Source organism: Sebastes fasciatus, chromosome 1 (genome assembly GCF_043250625.1).
Source record: "Sebastes fasciatus isolate fSebFas1 chromosome 1, fSebFas1.pri, whole genome shotgun sequence".
Lineage (NCBI taxonomy): Eukaryota > Metazoa > Chordata > Actinopteri > Perciformes > Sebastidae > Sebastes > Sebastes fasciatus.
In genome coordinates, this window is record NC_133795.1 from 39,085,379 (window position 1) to 39,107,242 (window position 21,864).

Genomic DNA, 21,864 nt, shown 5'->3' on the forward strand with positions numbered 1-21,864 from the left:
TCGAAAAAGTTTAATTGTGGCAGTTTCTAACTTACCCCCATCCACACACACACACACACACACACACACACACATTGTGTAATCATTCCAAATAGCAGAAGAAGTTAATAACTGGAACTGCAATAAAGAGCTTGTTTTTGGTACAAGGCAGAAGACAGAAAGTGTGTGAGGGAAAAAAGTGTGTGTGTGTGTGTGTGTGTGTGTGTGTGTGTGTGTGTGTGTGTGTAAAGGAAAGAAGATTAAGAGAAATAAAGTCGGCCATGGAGACACAGAGAAAATGACATACAGAGAGACAGTGAGGAGGAGAGAAAGAAAGGAGGACAGAGGGAATTAGCGTTTCATTATTAATGTTTGTCTCTGAAAGCCCGAAGGCTCGTCCCCCGAGATCCTCAGCCACCGGGCCTCACATCACAATGTCCTACTCTCTCTGTCTACCCCTTTATCCCTCTTCAAATCCTGCATCTCTCGCTCTTTCTCTTCATTCATCCCCTACAGCTCCATCTCCCTCTTTCTCTCCGGGGACGGGCCACTGCAGTGACAAATCAGGAAAAAAAAGAAAGAAAATGTGGTACAATGTGACGTGTCCTCATATTTCTCTCCTCCACCACTTCTCTCTCTTTCTCTCTCTCTCTCTCTCTCTCTCTCCGTCTCTCTCTCTCTCTTTCTCTCTCTCTGTCTCTCTCTCTCATCACCCGTCCCTTCTTCCAACTGTCATCCATCCAAGATCCTTCACTATGTATCCTCTTTCTCTTGACTTCCTTCACCTCCTTCTGTGTCGTACAGACACTCATCTCCCCCCACCCCCTTGCCTTTGGCAGCACTAACTGCTGATAAATCAATGGCGTAATGGATGTAATGGGTGGACTTCTTTCAAAGAAGACACATTGGGAGTGCAGAGTTACTAATTACGTCAATGACCGATTCGCCGGTTGGTGGAAGATGGCGGACCAGGAACTCTGGCATTGCTTTGCTGGTCTTTACCTGTCGATTTTAGAACTGACCAAAGGAAACATGGGCTGCGTCCAAATACTCTACAACTACATACTCAATATGTGTACTATCGTAACATACTTTTGCGTGACTGAACGGTAGTATGTATCTTTTCGGACTCACTGAGCAGTCATTTATGTCTTCACTTCCTGGGAGCCTCCTTGCCGGATGGAGACGCGTAACTAGGGGTGGGTGATGTGGCAAAAATATCATATCACGATTTTTTTCAGGCGGGATCACGATGCACAATCTTTTCCAAAAAAAAATGTCATGCTGGTTTTCAAGACAATTTTGCAAGTTACTGAACATTACAACAAAACTAATTTCTCCCTTTTAAAAAAAAATAAAGCCCAAAAGCTAACAGATCATTAAGGCCAGACAGATTTGAATCAAGTGTGCGATTCTGCAAAGTACGAACATTCAAGAAGAATTTTGACTTGGTTTAGACTAAGTAAAGTGCACTCTTGCTACAAACATTAAATGAATGTTGGATTTGTAAATTGGGTAGCTTATTAGACACAGATCCACAGGTGGAATATAGACAGCCGTAATAATGACTACTGTCAGCTCTCTCGGCAGAGAAAACAAATAAATTGAAGTGTTGCGATGTTACGGAGCTGTCTGTCAACGTCTGTTATGATCGTTGTCGTCACTAACCTTCTTAACTATGCTTGTGGGATATTTATGCCGCCGCAGTGTCAGGCGTTTGCATACTGAACTATTTCACTAAAAAACTCACATACTGTTTTAGTGTCATTCTTAGATCCAAGGCTAAAGGGGACTGGACCATCTTGTTATCTAGAGGACTAACACCATGTTGAAATATCTTGTGTACCCCCTTTACACCTGGCATTAAAACACGGTTTGGATAAGATTGCAATCGGATAGTGCTTCACCAAATGAGAGTACAGGTGTAAATGCACCTAAAACGCATTGAGGACAGATTGTGATCCGATCGGCTAAACCACCTCCGGAGGTTGTCAGTGTGACCACAAGTTTTCAATCCACAAAGAACAACTACTCCCAACCATTCATTCAGTCTGTCTACTAATATATTTTCTATTTCTTATATCTTGTTTGTTATTGTGAACTCATTTATTAAATCTTTATTGTTTACTTGCTATTAGAGCTTGTTTTTTTTTCTTACAGATGCCTCTTGTTTGTCCCCTTTGCTGCTGTAATTCTGCAGGTTCCCCACTGTGAGACTAATAAAGGCTTATCTTATCTTATCTCTTATCTTACGTGGGCGTAAATACATAATTCTAGGGATGTCCCGAGTACCATCTTTCGGGCTCTGGAGCTTTGGTAGTAATTACCAGCGAATATTCAAAGCTTTGGCCTTGTGTGCAGCGTGTTCGCAGTGCTCCTCCGGTCACTGGACCGCCATGACCACAGAGATTATGTGCTCATCTCCTCAACCTTCTGTGTGTGCGAGTGTAACGCTACCTAAAAGTCATGTTCGCGGTCCTTCCCTCCTCCCTAAACAGCGGCGTTTTGAGGCTGATGTATTCTGCGCGTTACGTATACCGCCTCTCCGGCAGTTCCCGGCTGAAAGCCTGTACGTATGCAGCCTTCGGAGGCTTCTTCTCAGCCCTTACAGACAGAGCGATTGAATTTCAATCGGATCTCAATGTGGAGACACATATTAATACCAGGTGTAAATGTAATCACATCATATCAAGATCTGGATACAAGACGCATTTTAATGTTAAAAGGTGCGTAGGGGGTCACCAAGTCAACCAGTAAATCATATCTTACTCACATTAAACAGCATGAGCAACTTTCCTCTGTGACTCTGATGAGCTGGTTGATGACTTTGAGAGAGATTTGTTACTTTTAATGTTGTTGGTTAATGATGGTTTTAAAGTATACGCAGCTTGACTGAAAATGTGACGTAAAAAACAGACACGGCTATTGCTGTCAGTCGTTCACTTTTTACAATGTGCACCCTGTAGATATCAGAGTTTGAACCACATTTCTACAGACGAGCTTTAAGTCCACGGGGGCTTAAAGCTTGGGAACTGGAGGGTCGCCAGTTCAAGTCCCCGCACGGACCAAGTACGGACTGTGAACCGGTAGCTGCAGAGGTGCCAGTTCTCCTCCTCCTGGGCACTGCCGAGGTGCCCTTGAGCAAAGCACAGGACCCCCAAACTGCTCCCCAGGCGCTGTATAGTAGCTGCCCACTGCTCCTAATACTAAGATGGGTTAAATGCAGAGGCTGTTGCAGAGGGTGTTGGATTTAGGTGGTATGAGGTGTCCTATGACTTCAAACCATCCCTTTCACCGTGCTGTTCTTACTCCTGCTGAGTACCTCCACTTTGACACTTGCTACCTTTAATGTGAAGAACAGTCCCTCTCAAGTATGGAACCAATTCAAATGAACCTCAAGGTTGTCGAGGAATGAATACATCAGGACTGAACTTACTGAGAATCCCTTTATGCTATTCTCCTTTTTTTATTCAAAGCAAATGGGTTTCTCTTGCACTTTCAACAGTACTTCGGTCAAGTAGTGCTAGTGACACTTGGTTCCATGAGACAATAAGGTGCAGGTTACATTAACAGCTGAATTTGTGTAATTTGTTGTCTTCTCATCGATTGCTTTGACTGTACTTTAAAGACACAGAGCCGCAAATAAGAAGAAGTCTATGAAGTGAGAATCTCCGCCTGCTTTTCTGTCAGGTCTCCCCCCCGGGTCACCAGTAGTCAAACAAACCTTCAGTTCTAAAAGTTACTAAAATAATTTAGTTATTTAAAGCAAAAGCCTTTGCACCTGTTAGGACCTGGTGCACCTGTTGGGACCTGTTTGCACCTGTTAGGACCAGTTTGCACCTGTTGGGACCTGTTTGCACCTGTTAGGACCAGTTTGCACCTGTTGGGACCTGTTTGCACCTGTTGGGACCTGTTGGGACCTGTTGGGACCTGTTTGGATCTGTTTGCACCTGTTTGCACCTGTTGGGACCTGTTTGCACATGTTGGGACCTGTTGGGACCTGTTTGCACATGTTGGGACCTGTTGGGACCTGTAGGGACCTGTTTGCACATGTTGGGAGTTAAAGGACCTGTTTGCACCTGTTGGGACCTGTTTGGACTGTTTGCACCTGTTGGGACCTGTTTGCATCTGTTGGGACCTGTTGGGGCCTGTAGGGACCTGTTTGCACCTGTTGGGACCTGTTTGCACCTGTTGGGACCTGTTTGCACCTGTTGGGACCTGTTGGGACCTGTAGGGACCTGTTTGCACCTGTTGGGACCTGTTTGCACCTGTTGGGACCTGTTTGCACACGTTGGGACCTGTAGGGACCTGTTCACACCTGTTGGGACCTGTTGGGACCTGTTTGCACCTGTTGGGACCTGTTTGGACCTGTTGGGACCTGTAGAGACCTGTTGGGACTTGTAGAGACCTGTTTGCACCTGTTGGGACCTGTTTGCACATGTTGGGACCTGTTGGGACCTGTTTGCACATGTTGGGACCTGTTGGGACCTGTTTGCACCTGTTGGAACTTGTTGGGACCTGTTGGGACCTGTTGGGACCTGTTGGGACCTGTTTGCACATGTTGGGACCTGTTTGCACCTGTTGGGACTTGTTGGGACCTGTTGGGACCTGTTGGGACCTGTTGGGACCTGTAGGGACCTGTTTTCACATGTTGGGACCTGTTTGCACTTGTTGGGACCTGTTTGCACCTGTTGGGACCTGTTTGCACCTGTTGGGACCTGTTGGGACCTGTTTGCACATGTTGGGACCTGTTGGGACCTGTTTGCACCTGTTGGAACTTGTTGGGACCTGTTGGGACCTGTAGGGACCTGTTTGCACCTGTTGGGACCTGTTTGCACATGTTGGGACCTGTTTGCACATGTTGGGACCTGTAGGGACCTGTTTGCACCTGTTGGGACCTGTTGGGACCTGTTTGCACCTGTTGGGACCTGTTTGGACCTGTTGGGACCTGTAGAGACCTGATGGGACCTGTTGGGACCTGTTGGGACCTGTTTGCACATGTTGGGACCTGTTTGCACCTGTTGGGACTTGTTGGGACCTGTTGGGACCTGTTGGGACCTGTTGGGACCTGTAGGGACCTGTTTGCACCTGTTGGGACCTGTTTTCACATGTTGGGACCTGTTTGCACCTGTTGGGACTTGTTGGGACCTGTTGGGACCTGTTGGGACCTGTAGGGACCTGTTTGCACCTGTTGGGACTTGTTGGGACCTGTTGGGACTTGTTGGGACCTGATGGGACCTGTTGGGACCTGTTGGGACCTGTTGGGACCTGTTTGCACCTGTTGGGACCTGTTTGCACATTTTGGGATAATATCACCAAGGATATAAAACAGAGCACACCTCACTGAACCACATGTACCTTTCCATTGCGACATCAGTTGCTACAGGAGGTCAACTAACGTTTGTAACTTTAAATTAAAGACCAGGTACGCTCCCCAACCTCGCTGGACGAGTAATCGGCTGTTTTCCTGTTCACTGAACATTTTTGACGTTGACTGATGCTGTCGTTTTTCTAGTGAGGACAGCCCACTACATCTTTCCAGGCAGAGAAAAAAATCATCACCTTTGCCATAATATCAATCAATGCCATCAGAATGATGTCAGAAGGCTGTTTTCAAACGTAGGTTTAGGTTTATTTTCTTACTCCTCGTCCTTTGTCTCAATAAGCAGAGTCAAGTCCAACAAAGCTTTTCCTTCATCCTCTTTGTTCTGGATCTCACTTCTTCTCCCTCCTCTGCCTCTCTCTCTACTCTGTAATATAATATAATGAGGTGCAGATACCCCAAGATCATGAGACTCAGTGGGATTCTCGTGTTAACTTAAAGCTTCAGTCGGCAGAATGTTTTTGGCATCATTGTCAAAAATCCCATAAAAACTTTTCAGCATATTGTAATTCAAGTGTTCTGAGAGAAAACTAGACTTCTGCTCCTCATGGCTCTGTTTTCAGGCTTTAAAACATCTTTGGCCAATCACAGGTCATTTCAGAGAGAGAGAGCGTTCCTATTGGCTGTGCTCTGGTTGGTGGGTGGTGCTTGGTATTTCCTCAACTGATCTCAACATGGCTGCCGGGTCACAAACTTTCTCATTTTACAGCTAAACAGTACACTACGAGATGATTCTGAAAACATCTGAGGAGAGAAATAGGCATTACAGCTCCAGCTCGGCTCTGATTGGTTGTTTTCCTACAGTCAGTGAAATCTTGCAGACGCCGTTAGGAGCTCCGGAGGAACATGATTTTTTTTCAGAGTAACTGTCTCATGCACTACTGTCAGGATATAGTGACTGTTTTATATAAAATATCTTTTTTTAATCATATTTGCTCCATTTCTACCCACTGCTGCTAGAGTGGACGCTCCATGTGATTTGCATCCAGCTGAGCCTTGGTTTAGCATGTTGCTACCTCTAGCTGAGTGTGAGGAAAACACACCGGAGGCATGCAGCGCTGTAAAGGAGCAACAAAAAAAGAAGGGCAATGATAGCCGTTTACAACTGCCATCTATTTCAATCAGAAGCTGTGGAGCGATGCCATGCTGGGCCATAAAAGTGTGATTCCCAAGTTCAAGATAATGGGCCCAATTTGTCCTGTAACACGAGTGTGATGACTTAATTAATACATGACACGGGAGCAACAATGTAGTCGCTGCAGAAACACACTGATGGAAGGGGAGAGGAAAAGCTCACAAATGAATGGAGGCACGCTCAGGAGGAAAAGAAAACCAGACAGGCAGAGCACTGACTGTGTTGACTCAGAATACCAGACTGATAATGAGATTAAAACAGGGCACAGTTCAACAAAAAAGGAGGAGGAGGAGGAGGAGGAGGCGAAGGGGGAGGAGGAGGAGGTGGAGGAGGAGGAGATGGAGAAGGAGGAGGTGGAGGAGGAGGAGGCGAAGGGGGAGGAGGAGGAGGAGGAGGAGGCGAAGGGGGAGGAGGAGGAGGAGGTGGAGGAGGTAGTAAACACGGAGGCCACTGAAGTCAGCGTTTCATTTATAAGTTGATGTGCAGTGGAAGCGGGAAGCGAGACAAATTCATGATCAGATGAGAATGATAATGAGAATGAGAGAGAGAAAGAGAGACACATTTTTTTAATTATGGCTTTTTGTAGAGCAACGGCCGCTACATCTGTACGGAGGTCAGAGCCAGGAGGGGTGGCATCGAGATGTGAATGGCTTCACAGCACGGAATGTCGATCTACAGTGACGTGAAAGTCGCATGAATTCCCATATGTCTGTTCAGACTGAGGTTGCAATGCAAGACAATCAGACCTGTATCTGATTAAGGACCACAGATGAAAGTGACCCGAATCAGAATTGAAAAGATCAAATTCCATGTGATTTGTGCTGTTCCCACTATTATGAGAAAACAGATCTGAGTCACATGTGCCCAAAAAAACAAACAGATTTGTGCCCCTTTTGTCTACAGTGTGAACGTAGCCTATGATGGACATATACATATAAGACATATACGCAGCCTGAGAGCGAGGGAGTGGAAGAGAGACTGTAGACAGACAGAGAGACTGAAGAAAAGAGAGGGGGAAATATTAACTGGGGGTTAATGGGCCAAGTAAAAGCCCACTTAGGTAATCGATGGCCTCAAATTAACTTTTTATTCCTGCCAATTGAGAGTGATAGAGCTGACAATGATGCCCGTCCACCCACAGCTCCACTCAGCAGGTCTGAGTGGACTTTACTGCTGGCTGGACTTTGATCTTGATCTCCAGGTTTTACAGATCATAATCGCACGCCATTGCAGCGCTGAACACGACACTGAACACGACACAGAACATCAGGGTTCCTAGCTTCGGGAAAAACCAACAGCAAAAATCTAACTGAGGAGTGAGATGAGACAAACAATACACCCTCTGAGGGGAGCAGACACACCCAGTGGTTCGCTCTAATCGACCCAGTCGGTGTTTATACTCGACCCAGCTGGTCTTCATAATCGACCCAGTCGGTCTATAAACTCAACGCAGGGGTTCGCTCTGCTCGACCCAGTCGGTGTTTATACTCGACCCAGTCGGTCGCTTTACTCGGTCTCTAGTCTCAACCCAGTCGGTCTTTATACTTTACCCAGTGGTTCGTTCTACTTAACCCAGTCGGTGTTCATATTCGAACGAGTTGGTCTTTATACTCAACCCAGTTGGTCTTTATACTCGATCCAGTGGTTCGCTCAGTCGTCACCATCGTTCGTTATACTCCACACAGTGCTTCGCTCTACTCAACCCAGTTGACCTTTATACTCAACCCAGTTGACCTTTATACTCAACCCAGTTGGTGTTTGTACTCAACCCGGTGGTTCGCTCGCTCGACCAAGTCGGTCTTCATACTCGACCCAGTTGGTCTTTATACTCAACCTAGTCAGTCTTTATACTCGACCCAGTCGGTCGCTCGATAGAAGTATGATGACCATTACCATGCTCTATTATGTTTCATAAGTTACCATGCTAGTTAACTATTTTTTTTTACCACTGGAGAATTGACAAAAAATTATCAATAATCCCTTCAAAATACCACATTAAGACACCAAGACCTCGAGGAACACAAAGAAAAAGCCATGCTGTGATTTGGGATCAAAACTTTTGACATTTGGAAATTTCTGCAAGAATTGCATTGCTTTGTGATTGGATGGCGAGCACTTGTTTTGTGTAAATTGCTCAGAAACCCCCTTATTGTCAATCTACCTAGAAAAGCCATCCATCCTCTGAATGCTCTAGGTCTCTAGTCTGATCCATCCATCCTCTGAATGCTCTAGGTCTCTAGTCTGATCCAGCCATCCTCTGAATGCTCTAGGTCTCTAGTTTGTGGCTGTAAAGTTTCATGAGGCTGTGATTATCCTAGAGGTCACCACAGGTCATTTTATACAGTGAGGTCAAGTTTCAAGAAATGGTCTCCCTACAATGAAATGTCTCCTATGGGGATTAACATCATCACACATGAATACAGTTGGGCTCATTGGATCCACAAGAGTTTCAGCTTTACAGTGATACCCAATTTATGTAATTAAAGACTGTTTAGGGACCCCAGTATGTAGAAATATTCAGATACATAATTTTAGTATAGGCTAAAATAACACATTTATACTGCATGCATAAAGCGGCGTTTGCGATTATCATAAAGTGGGCATGTCTGTAAAGGGGAGACTCGTGGGTACCCATAGAACCCATTTTCATCCACATATCTTGAGGTCAGAGGTCAAGGGCTTTTCAAAAGTGGCCATACCACTTTTTCCACAACAAAATGTATTCTTTCTGTGGAGCATCATTTAACCTCCTTGCCGAAAAAGCCCCCAAAAAAAGGTTCCTACCTGAAAGAACACGGCCATGGCTGCGATGCTCCTCTTCTCCCTGAGAGCTGCACTGAGGCTGTCAAAGTCATCGGAGTTGTACATGTAGATCTGCATCTGTGACAGACAGAAACACAGAGTTAGGTTGGAGGACACATAGAAGATTTAACCTTCACATCAAATAAAAAAAAAGATCTGAATATCTCCCTCCCAACTGCATTTTATGCAACGGACAATAAAGTAATCTGAATGTCACCATCTCTCTTGTAATTTGTATCTGTAGCAAAAAATAGGGTATATGTAGGAAGAAAATAACTACATATATGAATCAATAAATTCTATAATTTTCTATAGAATAATACTGCACGTGTTACAACCAAAAATACGTTCCCAAACAACGTAACTGCATCGTTAATTACATTTAGAGTAAGACATATTTTTCTCCTGGATTATGATAACTTCATAACCTAACAGACATACTTATTATAAACCACAATGTTTTTTTTTTACTAAAAATGTTTTGTCTTGTTTCAATAAAAATGTTAATCACGTGTTTAAATCTGTGAATGTAATCCGAGAGAAATGTGTCCCTCAAAACGTAATTGCGAATGCACTTTAGTTTTATGGGAAAGTCATTTTGTAGGACACAGGCTTGTATATTACTATAAAGGGTTAAATAGAATTAATCTTATAATGTACATATTTGTGAAGGTTCTCAGTCATCCAGGTCATGGTATCCGAGTAAGGATACCATGACATGATTTAACCCTTACTCGAATCTTATACATAAAGTCAATGTCCACTTTTATACAGATGACAGACAAATCTAAGTTACCAACCCGCAAATAGTCTTTTCTTTTTTTATATTTTATTAATTCACAAGTGGATGTCCAAACATTTCCTGCAGTTAAATACAAGCAAAACATAAATTGTAATTATTGCTCCTGATAATGTGTACACTTGCATTTCACATAAACTTGGCCCACTATCCTTTGCAACCCAGCAATTGTGCTGAATTCCAATATGCTACCGCTGGGAGCGGCACCTTCATGTGGAAAAAGTACGGCCAAGTTTTAAGAATATTTGAAACAGATGAAAATGCCCAACAGAAGAAAAACCCTACATTGCAGTTTTTCTGTGACTCTCTGTCTTCTCAGAGTAATGTTGGCTAAACAAGCTGCCAACATATGGAATCAACCGCTCTGGGCTTCACATACTGGAGGAATGACTCAGCTGGACGTCTGCAGTTCACTGCTTATTCAGTGTTTGTGTAATTGCAGGAATGAGGAAAAACTGGAATTCATGATTTCTATGCAACTTGTGATGTAGTGGTAAACGGGAGATGGATGAACTATGACCTCTGGTCAGTGAGCACTATGATCCATCGAAATGACTCTATGAATAAATGTGTTATTTATTTACAGAGAAACAACATGTTATTGCTCAGTGAAAAACAATGAGAACAAACACACTCACACGCACACACACACAGAAAACTGGTCAAACAGTCAGGCACTATTCGTCGTCATGGTGATATGGAGGCATGATGCATTTAGGCACAAAACAAATGATGGAATGCAAAAAACACATTATTGTGAATGTGTGTGTGTGTGTGTTTGTATGCATGTGTTTACATCCTTTGCAGTGTCTAGGAACACCTTCCTGCATGCCAAAAGCAATTCTGGGGTCTTTTTCTTCACCAAGATCAACACTGCCAATATCACTTGTCTAGCATTTTCTCCAGCTTCCTAATCCTCACATCAAGAGCCCTGTGCATCGCTATTTGATCTGCTTGAGAAGTAAACAGTTGTCAAGCGGCCTGATAGAGAGTCTGTTTGGTGAATTTATTGCCGAGACAGCTCAACTGGAACAACACATTCTCCCAAACGGGTATTAATTAAAATCAACGTGCGGGATCGTGCTTCTGAATGTAGCGGTGAGAACGATTGGAATCAGTTCAAACACAGCAGTATTTGCCCTTATAATGGTGATGGGTGCTTTCTCACATGGTGAAATGGGACAGCGATGACTCTGCTGATGATATGAAGGCAACATTCAGTGACAGTTAAAGCTGAGTGACATGGAACACAAGAGTTTAAAATGTGTATCGGGACACAGGGAACGTCAGCAGCGCACGGCAGCTGCAGAACCTGTTGTTTTTTATTTCGTCGTCCATGTTGTGGCCACACTGCCGACTGTGTGTCAGCTGTGTCTCTTCTAGAGATTCAAAGTCTTGCCTATTTTTTATCGCGAGCCACGCGGTTCACAGCAACAACAGACAGTGGAAATGATCGTTTGACAGTACGTTGACATCATAGCAGCAACATTACTACAGTTTCAATATCTGTATCTGTAGAATATCTCATAGACAAGAAAAGTAAAGATTTATTTTTAAATCAACACTTCCTGCTTCCGTTTCAAAATAAAAGCAATGTGGCATTTTTTTTTTCTGTCGACAGAATTCCTTAATTTGTTAACACAAGGCTTTTATTCTAAAATATATACAGGACAGTGTTGTAGAACATGCAGTGACTTGCAAGGCTCCATGAATGAATAACGTACTGTGTTTTAATTATTGATTATTACTATTATTTAAAAATGAGGACACGCTTCTTAACCTATTTCTCTGTCTAAAATAAATATAAATTACATTTATAATGAAATGAAATGGCCATTATGAAAGGCAAACTATATGTTGAAAGAAAGGGCTGACAGCAGCAGCTCAGCAGAAGAGAGAGAGAAACACTGCCAGTGTGGACACCGCAAGCGTGAAACATGCGGCAGTTCAGTGAGGCAGCCGTCACACAGTTTTTTATTCTGAAATACTTGCGGGACAGTGTTCAGGAAAATGTAGTTACTTACATGACTCCATGAATTAATAGTTAATAGAGGTTGACGCTATCGTATATTTTTAAAATATCTCCGGAACGCTGCGGTGTAGAGACTTACTTTACCTTGCAGCTGCTTCCTCACCACAGTAGCTTTCTAACGAGGGATCGATCGTATTCCGTTCAGACGGTTTGTAATTGAGCTTGGAACAATAGTGTTTATTCATTGTTTCATTGTTGGATTTATTACTTTTATTACTGTAATAAAAGTAATAAATCCAACAATGAAAGTCTTCTCTGAGTATTTATCCATTTATCTGTGTTGAAAGCAGTTGTTGTTGTCATTAGCCATTAGCTGAAAAGATTTAGCTCGTGATGAAGTGGGTCGGGTCTTTGGATGAAACAGACGCCGTGCTGGATGTGTGCCAAGAGTGGAGAGCTCAAGGGATGTGCGTAATGGAAATACACGGCATTCACCTCATCTTATAGCTGGTAGGTCTGTGCTGTTTTGGTAGTAACCGAAATGACCAGTAGTTATTACTAATCAATGATGTGTCAATTATCAGTTGAGGGAGAGAGAATATGTGACATCTACTGCTGACTATGGTAAAGAGGGAGTGGAATGGAAAAGGTGAACAAGCATTTACTGTAGGTCAACTCCTGGATGGAGCCTGTTGAGACACCTGTCATTTAAAGAGCCGCTCCAACAATGTTTTATTATAGCACGTTTATAAAGTTGGGGAAATCACAAGAACCACACTTCTAAAACCTAGTATAGGTCAAGCTCCAAAAAGCTGGATCCTACAATATGCAACTTGTCTTTTGTATTTGCCCTTTTGCCTGGTAAACACCCAAGTCTTTCAAACTGTACATTTCTACTGCATGGTTATTTTCTCAGACAGAGTCACAGATGACGTTATACAACTGTGTTCATAGGCTGAGCAGAACTCTCAATGTAGAGTAAACAAATCTTTATATGCAAAATCCTTTCCGAGTTTCCTTTTGCTACAAATATGACCCTGTTTGAGCTTCCAGAGCATTTATGTTTACCAAAACCTCTACCAAGATGTGCATCAGAAGAAGTGAATTATGGAGACGATAACTGCTTGAGGGAGAAAATACTGTATTCAAAAGAAAAGTTAGAACTTTTCTTATTCATCATCTGAGTTTTTTTGGAGCTAACATCTAGTGGCCTGTTGACTAACTGTAATTCAGGACATTTCTATACACTTGGGCAACGTGGATAGGCCGTAAGGTTGATTCATCTATTTCCATTCAACTATCAAAATATTCAGCTCTTTAAGGACATTCGTGCTATGACTTTTCATGTTTCTACTATTTATACATTTTAAAATATTAGGCTTTTTTCAGATTTTTATTTTACAATGGAACTCAATGGAGAAAATCTTCAAATCCTCTCAAACATGCTCCACTTTGAAATGCTACTGCTTCCGCATACTTTCAGCTACAGACTTCATTTAAACTTTAAATGGGTTACAAGACTTTGCACTATTAAGCTATGTATTCAGCTTTTTGATATCTTTTACAGTTTTGGAATTATCACAGTTTAATTTTTATGCTTTTTTCAGAGTTTATAATGGGTGTTGTAATTTATATTTATTTTAGACAAAAAAAGGTTAAGTGTGTGCTCATTTGTAAATAATAATAATAATAATCCACAATTAAAGGCCGGCACTGTATTCATATATGGAGCCATGTAAATCACTGCATTTTCTACAACACTTTCCTTTAAATATTTCAGAATAAAAGCCTTGTGTTAACAAATGCAGGAATTCTGTCCACAGAACATTTTTTAGAGGGCTATTATTTTGAAATAAAAACAGGAAGTGTTGAGTTAAAAATAAATATGAACTTTTTTCATGTATGAGATATATTCTATTCAAAAGATCATTTTCACCGTCTATTTTCCATCCATCCATTCATCTATCTATCTATTATCCAACAGACACACACAGAAATTAGCGTTTATTTGGAATCTCGTTAAGTTTAAAAACTTAGAGGGAAAATCAGGACTACAAGCCTTTCAGAATGATCGAAGACAAACTGTTTTCTCATCCACTCACTTGTTTGTTTCCTCTTCTAAATCGAGCTTTAAGCCTCCTGCTCTGTCTGGATGGAGACAGTCTGTAGACATATTACTTGTGAAGCAGTCATTGATTTGCGGCCTGCCCTGAGCCCTCACCCTGCCAACACAAACCTATTGTGTGTGTGTCACTGCTCATTTAGCATTTGGCCCACTGCGCCACTTTCTCCATATTTATAAGAGAGGGCTTCCAGCATGCAAACACAACTACAGGAGCGTCTGCCAAGACTTGAGGACACACAGTGCTGGCGGAGGATTCGGATCGCCAGCAACATCATCACAACTGCTGTCGATTGGTCAATAGCTGCTTGACGACGGCTAGCTGTGGTACCGACTGTGCACAGATGGGACACATCACTGCTGCTACAGGGTGTAAATTAAGGACATTATGAGGTTCTTGAAGACCAAATATAAACACATTTAAGTCTGAGTTTTGAACAAATCACCATAAAAATGGGGGCTCTATGGAGGTGATCATTTGCTGAGGCTTTAAAATGCATCAAATGTCCAAACCATGTCCACATACTTTTCTGCACTTTTCTCTGCAGCTGTTTTTATAGTTTGGGCCCTTTAGTTCTGATTAATTGAAATCTAAATTCTATAACACACGAAAGGCCTTTTTCTGCCCTTTTCTTGACCTGCACACTGCCACCTCCATAAAGACATGTTTTTTTATGTGGAAGAACTTTGCTGGCCTTCGGGATGAACAATGAAAGCCCAATGCAAGCCAGACTTATCACCCAACATCCGTGTTGGACCTCACTAATGCTCTTGTGGGAATGATTGTGAGTGGGAGCTATAATTCCTGCATCCAGGTTCCAAAATCTGGTGGAAATCCTGAAAACAGAAGAGTGGAGGCTGCTGTATCAGCAGATTAATGACCATAAGAGTTTTACATGGCTGCTAGATAAAGTCCTTGTGTTTTACCTCTGGGGGTATAGGTGTATAAAAACAGTTACTTTAAATAAGATGGTGGATGAAGAGACAAAGACAAAAAAGACTGAAAGTATGGAGCTGGACGTGAACGAACTCCAGGTGAGCTGTGGCTCAGCACTGAAACCTGATGATTGTCAAATAATTCTCAGTTAAGGCACACCACACTATTTGACCTTTTCCTTTTTTTTCTCCTGTGATGTGATGTCCAAGTTCCTGATTAGCATCATTAAACAACAACTGAAATGGACTAGTCCCACTTGGTCATATTAGTCATTAGGCCCAAATCATAATTATAACGGGCCTAACAATCAGAATGTGTGATAATGTATGTAGCTGAGAACCAAGCGTGCCAGATTTGGGAGACTGCTGGCCCAATACATATGGCATTAATCGTTACATGGATATAGCCTATAGCAGCTATTCTCAACCCCTGGGCCGGGGCCCACTGGTGGGCCTCAGAGCGCCATCTAGTGGGTCGCGGAGGTACCGACAAATGGTTAGGTTAACTTAAAAACTCCGACGGACGCTATTCTGTCTTTCAGAGGTTGTAGCGGGCTCAGTTTTAAAGCTAGGGTAGAGATACTGGTATATGAAACAAAAAAAAAACTAAGGAATACATTGGTCCTGTGTCACGCTAGCTCATCGGGAAGAGCACTAAATAACGCTCCTGATAGACATGACGCTAAATGTTGGCGAGGAAAAACTGGGGTGGCCAATGGTACCCACGAGTCTCCCCTTTACGGACATAGCTTACGTTCTCGGAATGCAGTGACACAAAATGGAGCATTTTTTGAAACGAAGAAGTCGTTTTGGAGACAACCGTGCACCAGTTAAAGCTCCAAAGCATGTGGTGAGGAAATATGACCCTGAATACTTTGGATTCATAATGGCAAGCAGTGATGGGTGAGGGTAAGCTGAATATTTATGTGGGTCATTACAGCGGACGGGGGCATATTTATATCCCAGTTTCTCATTTAATTGGGAAGGTGGTCCTCGGAAATGTTTTAACAATCAGGAGTGGGCCTCAACTTACCAGGGGTTGAGAACCCCTGGCCTATAAGATAAATAAAAAAAAAATGTTTTGTGTCAGTATATTCCACAACTAGCACTTTGTTTTACCTGGTGCACATTTCACACTTGGGAACATATCAGGCTTATTTCCAGGTTCATACTTGTATGTTGGGTTTGTACTAGAACAGGGGTCTGCAACCTGCGCCTCCGGAGCCACATGCGGTTCTTTAGTTCATCTGTTTTTTGTTTACATTTTCATTTTTCATCTATCATTGTTGTAGGTCTATGGTACGACGATACGACAGAGTTTTAGGGCAACATTGAGGACAAAAAAAGTTGTAATATTACGAGAATAAAGTCAGAAGTTTATGAGAAAAAAATCTTAATATTATGATGTTAAAGTCATAATATTATAAAGTAGTAATTTTACGTGTTATTTTCTTTTTTTCACGTAAAGTTATGACTTTATTCTCGTAAAATTACAACTTTTTGTATGTAACTTATTTCGTGTATATTCTAATGAGCTGCATGTGACATAGGAAGGGGAGCCAAATGTGATTGGCTGGTTGAATCTCATGTTTTCTGATCCAGACAGCCCACAATAAACTGACTTGGTTGTCTTATTTCACAGTTTGTGGGTTGGTAGAAACTCCAGATACCCAGATGGATGTGCAAAAGCACTGAAAGGGGAGTTTTTCCTGATATGCCCCCTTTAATAGGCACAACAAATGCACTAATGTAGACCTTCTGTATGTTACATCGTCCTATCAAGTCCCATTTTGTAAATGTCTCACGAACGCAACATGACCAAAAGCGAAAGTGATCAATTTCTTGCCGTAACAACTTTCTAACTCAGCTGCAGTGTTCAGTGCCGATCCCATACAGAGCCACAGCATGAGTCGAAGAGGAAGGAGATGTTTCATAAGTTGTTCTAGATAAATGTGTCATCACAAATGTAACAGTCTTCAATCACGCCGCTGCACTGCTCATTAATCCAGCCACAGGCAGACATTTATGTGGCTCAGGTCTGTAATTGACTCCCTCCGTAGTGAACTCTATTATGTCGTAATGGTGGGAGTTGCTACTTTGTGCTCATGTTTGTCTTTGGAATGTCTTTGAACCGAGTCTCCTTACATATCAATATTCCCCACTGGCACCATCATAAATCTGTCAAAATATGTGAGCGCTCTGTCTCTCTCTGCTCTCACCTCCTCCTGATTCCTATGATCTGCCAGGATATTATCAATAACAGGAGGCAGGAAAAGATGTAATTTGTAGCAATAGAGTGAGGGTAAGGAAAGACAAAGAGACAGACAAATGGTGTACTGGGAGGAGTAGTGAGGAAGAGGAGGAGGAGGAAGCCTGCCTCCCTGTTGGCGATCAGCCTCAGGGAGGCCTGGAACAGCACCTCTCTTCCTGGAGTTCAAAAAGAGAGGGAGAGGGAGAGGGAGAGAAGCTGCTGAGCCTGGAGGCAAGCCATCTCAACACCAAACAACTGATTTGTGTTCTGCTCAGAAAACCACTTTGGAGAGGAGAGGGGAACCCCCTGTCGCTCCCGAGGCAAGCAGGGTCTACTTTCCTACTTTTACATCTTCACATCAGGTCCAAAGACATCATCACTCATCCAGTCTGAGGCCTGTTGTAGACTGAGCAGCAGCAACCTGTAATCAGAGAGCTGGAGGAAGGATGATGGCTGGGTCAAGGCCTTGGATAAAAAATACCTCATCTTTCCTCTATATATGCTCCGTCCGCCCAGAGCAGACAGGAACACTCTGGGTGTCATGTCCAGAACAACATCCCACAGACACACTGAAGAAAAACAAAACAGTGTAAAGGAAGTGACTCGGCTAGCTCATTAGAACCAATCAGAGCCTTCCTGTGTACCTGTGATGCATTCTTGTTACTGAATACATTTACAGAAGAGGAACAACAGTGGGAGGAAGATAAATCTCCTTAAATGTCAATGTTGACATCGTTGTTGTTCTGCGCTTACAATTAATGATGTAACAACTTGTTCTGTATTTCTGGAAACAGTCCAAACAGAATTTGTGGAATTCAGCTGTGATTATTGTGTCCCGGTATAAATTTTAACTTCAGTAACCTTTTTATCACAAAATGTAGGGAATTTGAGGGGGAAAAAAATCTGAGATTTTGAGAATAAAGTTATACTATCAGGAGAATAAAGTCATAACTTTACGAGAAAAAAATCACAATATTACCAGAATAAAGTCATAACTTTACGAGATAAAAACTAATTTCCACCTCCACAAAAGAGTCAGTTTCCCCTATCAGGTCCGTGTGGTTCTTTCTTCGGAATGAACGCAGTTTCTTGCACAATCTTTTCCAGGTCCTGATACTGATGATAATGTGGTGTTGATGTGCCAAGAGATTAAGTATTTGGTTATTTGTGAAACCTAAACTAAAGTATAACTTCACAAGATGTTCCACGTTCCTCATTTTCACACTATTTTCCCTCTAAAATAACACGTAACATTACTACTTTATTCTTATAATACTACGCCTTTTTCCTCATAAACTTCTGACTTTATTCTCATAATATTATGACTTTATTCTTGAAATCTCAGATTTTTTTTTTCCCACAATGTGGCCCTAATACTCCGTCGTACAAAATAACACATTTTGTGATAATTTGCGGTAATGTTTAGGAAGTCAACGATACACCTTGCTAACCAAGCTAGCTAGCTCCAGCGTTAGCTGTTAACTTAGGATTTGCTATGCTAACGGTAGCTGGCCCAGCTGGGCCTCGCTTCTCACAAGTTCCACCCTCTCGTCCAAATATAGTCCCTTCTGCTTCCGAAAAACCAAGACGGTGACGGCAAAAATGCAGAATTCAAGGCTTCAAAACGGTCGTCCACAAACCAATGGGTAACGTCACGGTGACTACGTCCACTTATTTAGTTCATGAAAGCAACCAAAAAGTACATAAGCATGAATTATAATACTTATGTTGCTGGTTGTCATTTCTCTGTAGTTTCAATTTTTATCCTTGTTTCAATCAGTGTTTGATTTGGCTCTGTTGGGTCCAGAGTAGCTTTTGTTGTGTTTTCTGCAGTTGTTATTACCCAACAATGTCAACCTGCTGGTGGCACTAAATTAAAAGTCAAGGGAGCACCAACGTTATTGGGATTCCATGTCTTGGAAGCATGAATGTCTGTACCGAAGAATGTAGATGTGTTGATATTTTACCAGATAATCAGAGTCATTAAGAATCACCATGTGGGAATCATGAATTTCTGTACCAAATGTCATTACAATCCATCCAGTATGATATTTTAATCTGGACCAAATAGGTAATCAACCGACAAACGTTGCTTTGCCTGGTTCCAGAGGCCTGAGTAGAACTGGTTTTGTGTCCACTGATGGCCAGTCCAGCTCGCTGCAGAAACAATTAATTGAGAGCTTTGTAGTATTAAGAATTGTACAATGGTTGCTAGCTACCGAGCTACATCCATAAAAACATACAGTAGCGAGAGAAAAATGGCAACAACAGCGGTTGGAATCGACGCAGTGCGAGTGCGAGGGTGTGATATCATCATCAAACACAGATGTGATGTAGTGTAATGTACTCAATGAAGCATTAATATGTGGGAAGGTAAGCACAGGAGACACACTCTCACCGTGAACAGGCTGCAGTGATGAATACGGCAGCCTGCACCGCTGACACCTTAATGCATCATTATTATAGATGTTCTAAGTGGTTTCTGAGGGAGGGGAGGACAAGCTGATTTAAAGCTAACAACCCACCTGAAAAACTAAACGTACATGCATTCATTCTACGATGTTACAAGATTCGATTATCTATCACTGTGAACAACTCTCCTCAAGCAGGAGCTCAGAGAACAAAGCCCGGATCAGTCATGTCTTTGAAAACGGGCCAAATCCACACACAGCCTTTACAATGGAAGACAACATGAATTTCAAATATAGAATCTCAATGTCAATCAAAGACAACGTGTGGAGGACATAATGCTCTCTTCTTTAACCCATAGAGATCCACCTCGGCCCGTTTTTTTTTCTTTTTCTGGGGGGTCTTTAGGGGGAGATAGCAGGTCAACAGTAGATGTCACATAGAAGTGGTGTAGATCATCTGAAAGCTGGGAACCTGAAGATTAATTTGACATATAGCTCAGCTGTGTGTCAAGTTGTTCTAGTCAGAAATCAGAAATAAAAAAAATAATTAATGAATTAGTTAATTAATTAGAATTAATTGTGAAAGTGTATAAAGGTTTAGAACATTATAAAAGAAGTATATGATGGTCATCCTCATGCTCTATTATGTCTCATAAGTTGTTGAAGCAATGTTTGGGTTGATACCATTTGTTACTCAGATTTGGTGCTAAATTTAACCATTATTTACCACTGGAGAATTGATAAAAATGATCCATTATCCCTCCAAAATACCACATTAAGACACCAAGACCTTGAGGAACACCATAGAAAAAGCCATGCTGTGATTTGGGATCAAAAACTTTTGACATTTGGAGATTTCTGCAAGAATTGCATTTTTCGGCAATTGGACGGCGAGCACTTGTGTTGTGTAAACTGATCAGAAACCCCCTTATTGTTAATCTAGCTAGGAAAGCCATCCATCCTCTGAATGCTCTAGGTCTGTATTTTGTGGCTGTAACGTTTCATGAGGCTGTGATTATCCTAGAGGTCAACACAGGTAATTTTATACAGTGTAAAAAAAAAAATGGTCACACTACAATAAAATGTCTCCTATGGGGACTAACATCTTCACACATGAATACAGTTGGGCTCATTGGATCCACAAGAGACTCAGCTTTACAGTGATACCCAATTTATGTGATTCAAAACTGTTCAGGGACCTGGGACATGTCTGTAAAGGGGAGACTCGTGGGTACCCATAGAACCCATTTCATTCACATATCTTGAGGTCAGAGGTCAAGGGACCCCTTTGAATTTCACCAAGCCAGTTTTCCCTCGCCAACATGTAGCCTAAATTTGGAGCATTGTTTCCCAACAAGACTGAGCCGGCTTCAGCCTCTTCAAGACAGTAATGTTAGGATAGCCGGCGACCCCGCAGGTCTCAGAGGGTTAACTTTAGAACAACAATATTATGTCATCTTGCTCTAGGGCTTCACAATTGACGCTTTGCTTGGTCCCGCCCCTCGAATGCAGACTGGTCAGTTATAGCGTATAGCATCAGCTAGCTCTGTCCAGGGTCCGACAACTCTCTGGCTCTGCTCCGTAGACTCTCATACAGTCATCTTCATTGTCTTCTGTCTCGATCACCAGGTGATGGTGGTTCACTTCCACACTGTGATCTGTAACTTTAGCTTCTATCTTTATCTTTTTAACCTGTTTTTGACATCTTGATGTATCCTCCAAACACATAGTGTAGACCTTTCTGTCTGCTTCTCTCTGAAATCACTTTTTAGTTTTTACCAAAAGCTAGATAATATTTGCGTAGGGAGTGACATCAACAAATCAAGCTCTTCTTAACATTGCAATGTGAGAGGGGAAGAGAAGATGGACTATTGCATGCTATGTTTCTGTAAGTTATTAATAACTTACTTGGAATGCTGGTCTCATTTTGACCCGCCCACCCAAACCCCCAATATTTTCAAGTAAGCTCATCCGAACTCGCCCAACCCGCGGGACCTGTGCATCCCTATAGCGTTCACCCTACAGCAGCTGCCTGTGGAAAACTTTTGCTGCTGCAGTCCAGAGTAGAACAATA

The 21,864-nt window shown here is 42.3% G+C and overlaps 1 protein-coding gene across 3 annotated transcripts in view; it reads right to left on the reverse strand.

The window, feature by feature from the left end:
- Positions 1 to 21,864, reverse strand: part of LOC141775169 (receptor-type tyrosine-protein phosphatase gamma-like) — a 457,885-nt gene that overhangs the window by 103,518 nt on the left and 332,503 nt on the right. For all 3 annotated transcript variants that reach the window (XM_074648278.1, XM_074648289.1, XM_074648268.1), the window contains exon 5: positions 9,282 to 9,377. In XM_074648278.1, coding sequence (XP_074504379.1) covers positions 9,282 to 9,377 — 96 coding nt within the window. The remainder of the gene's footprint in view (positions 1 to 9,281; positions 9,378 to 21,864) is intronic.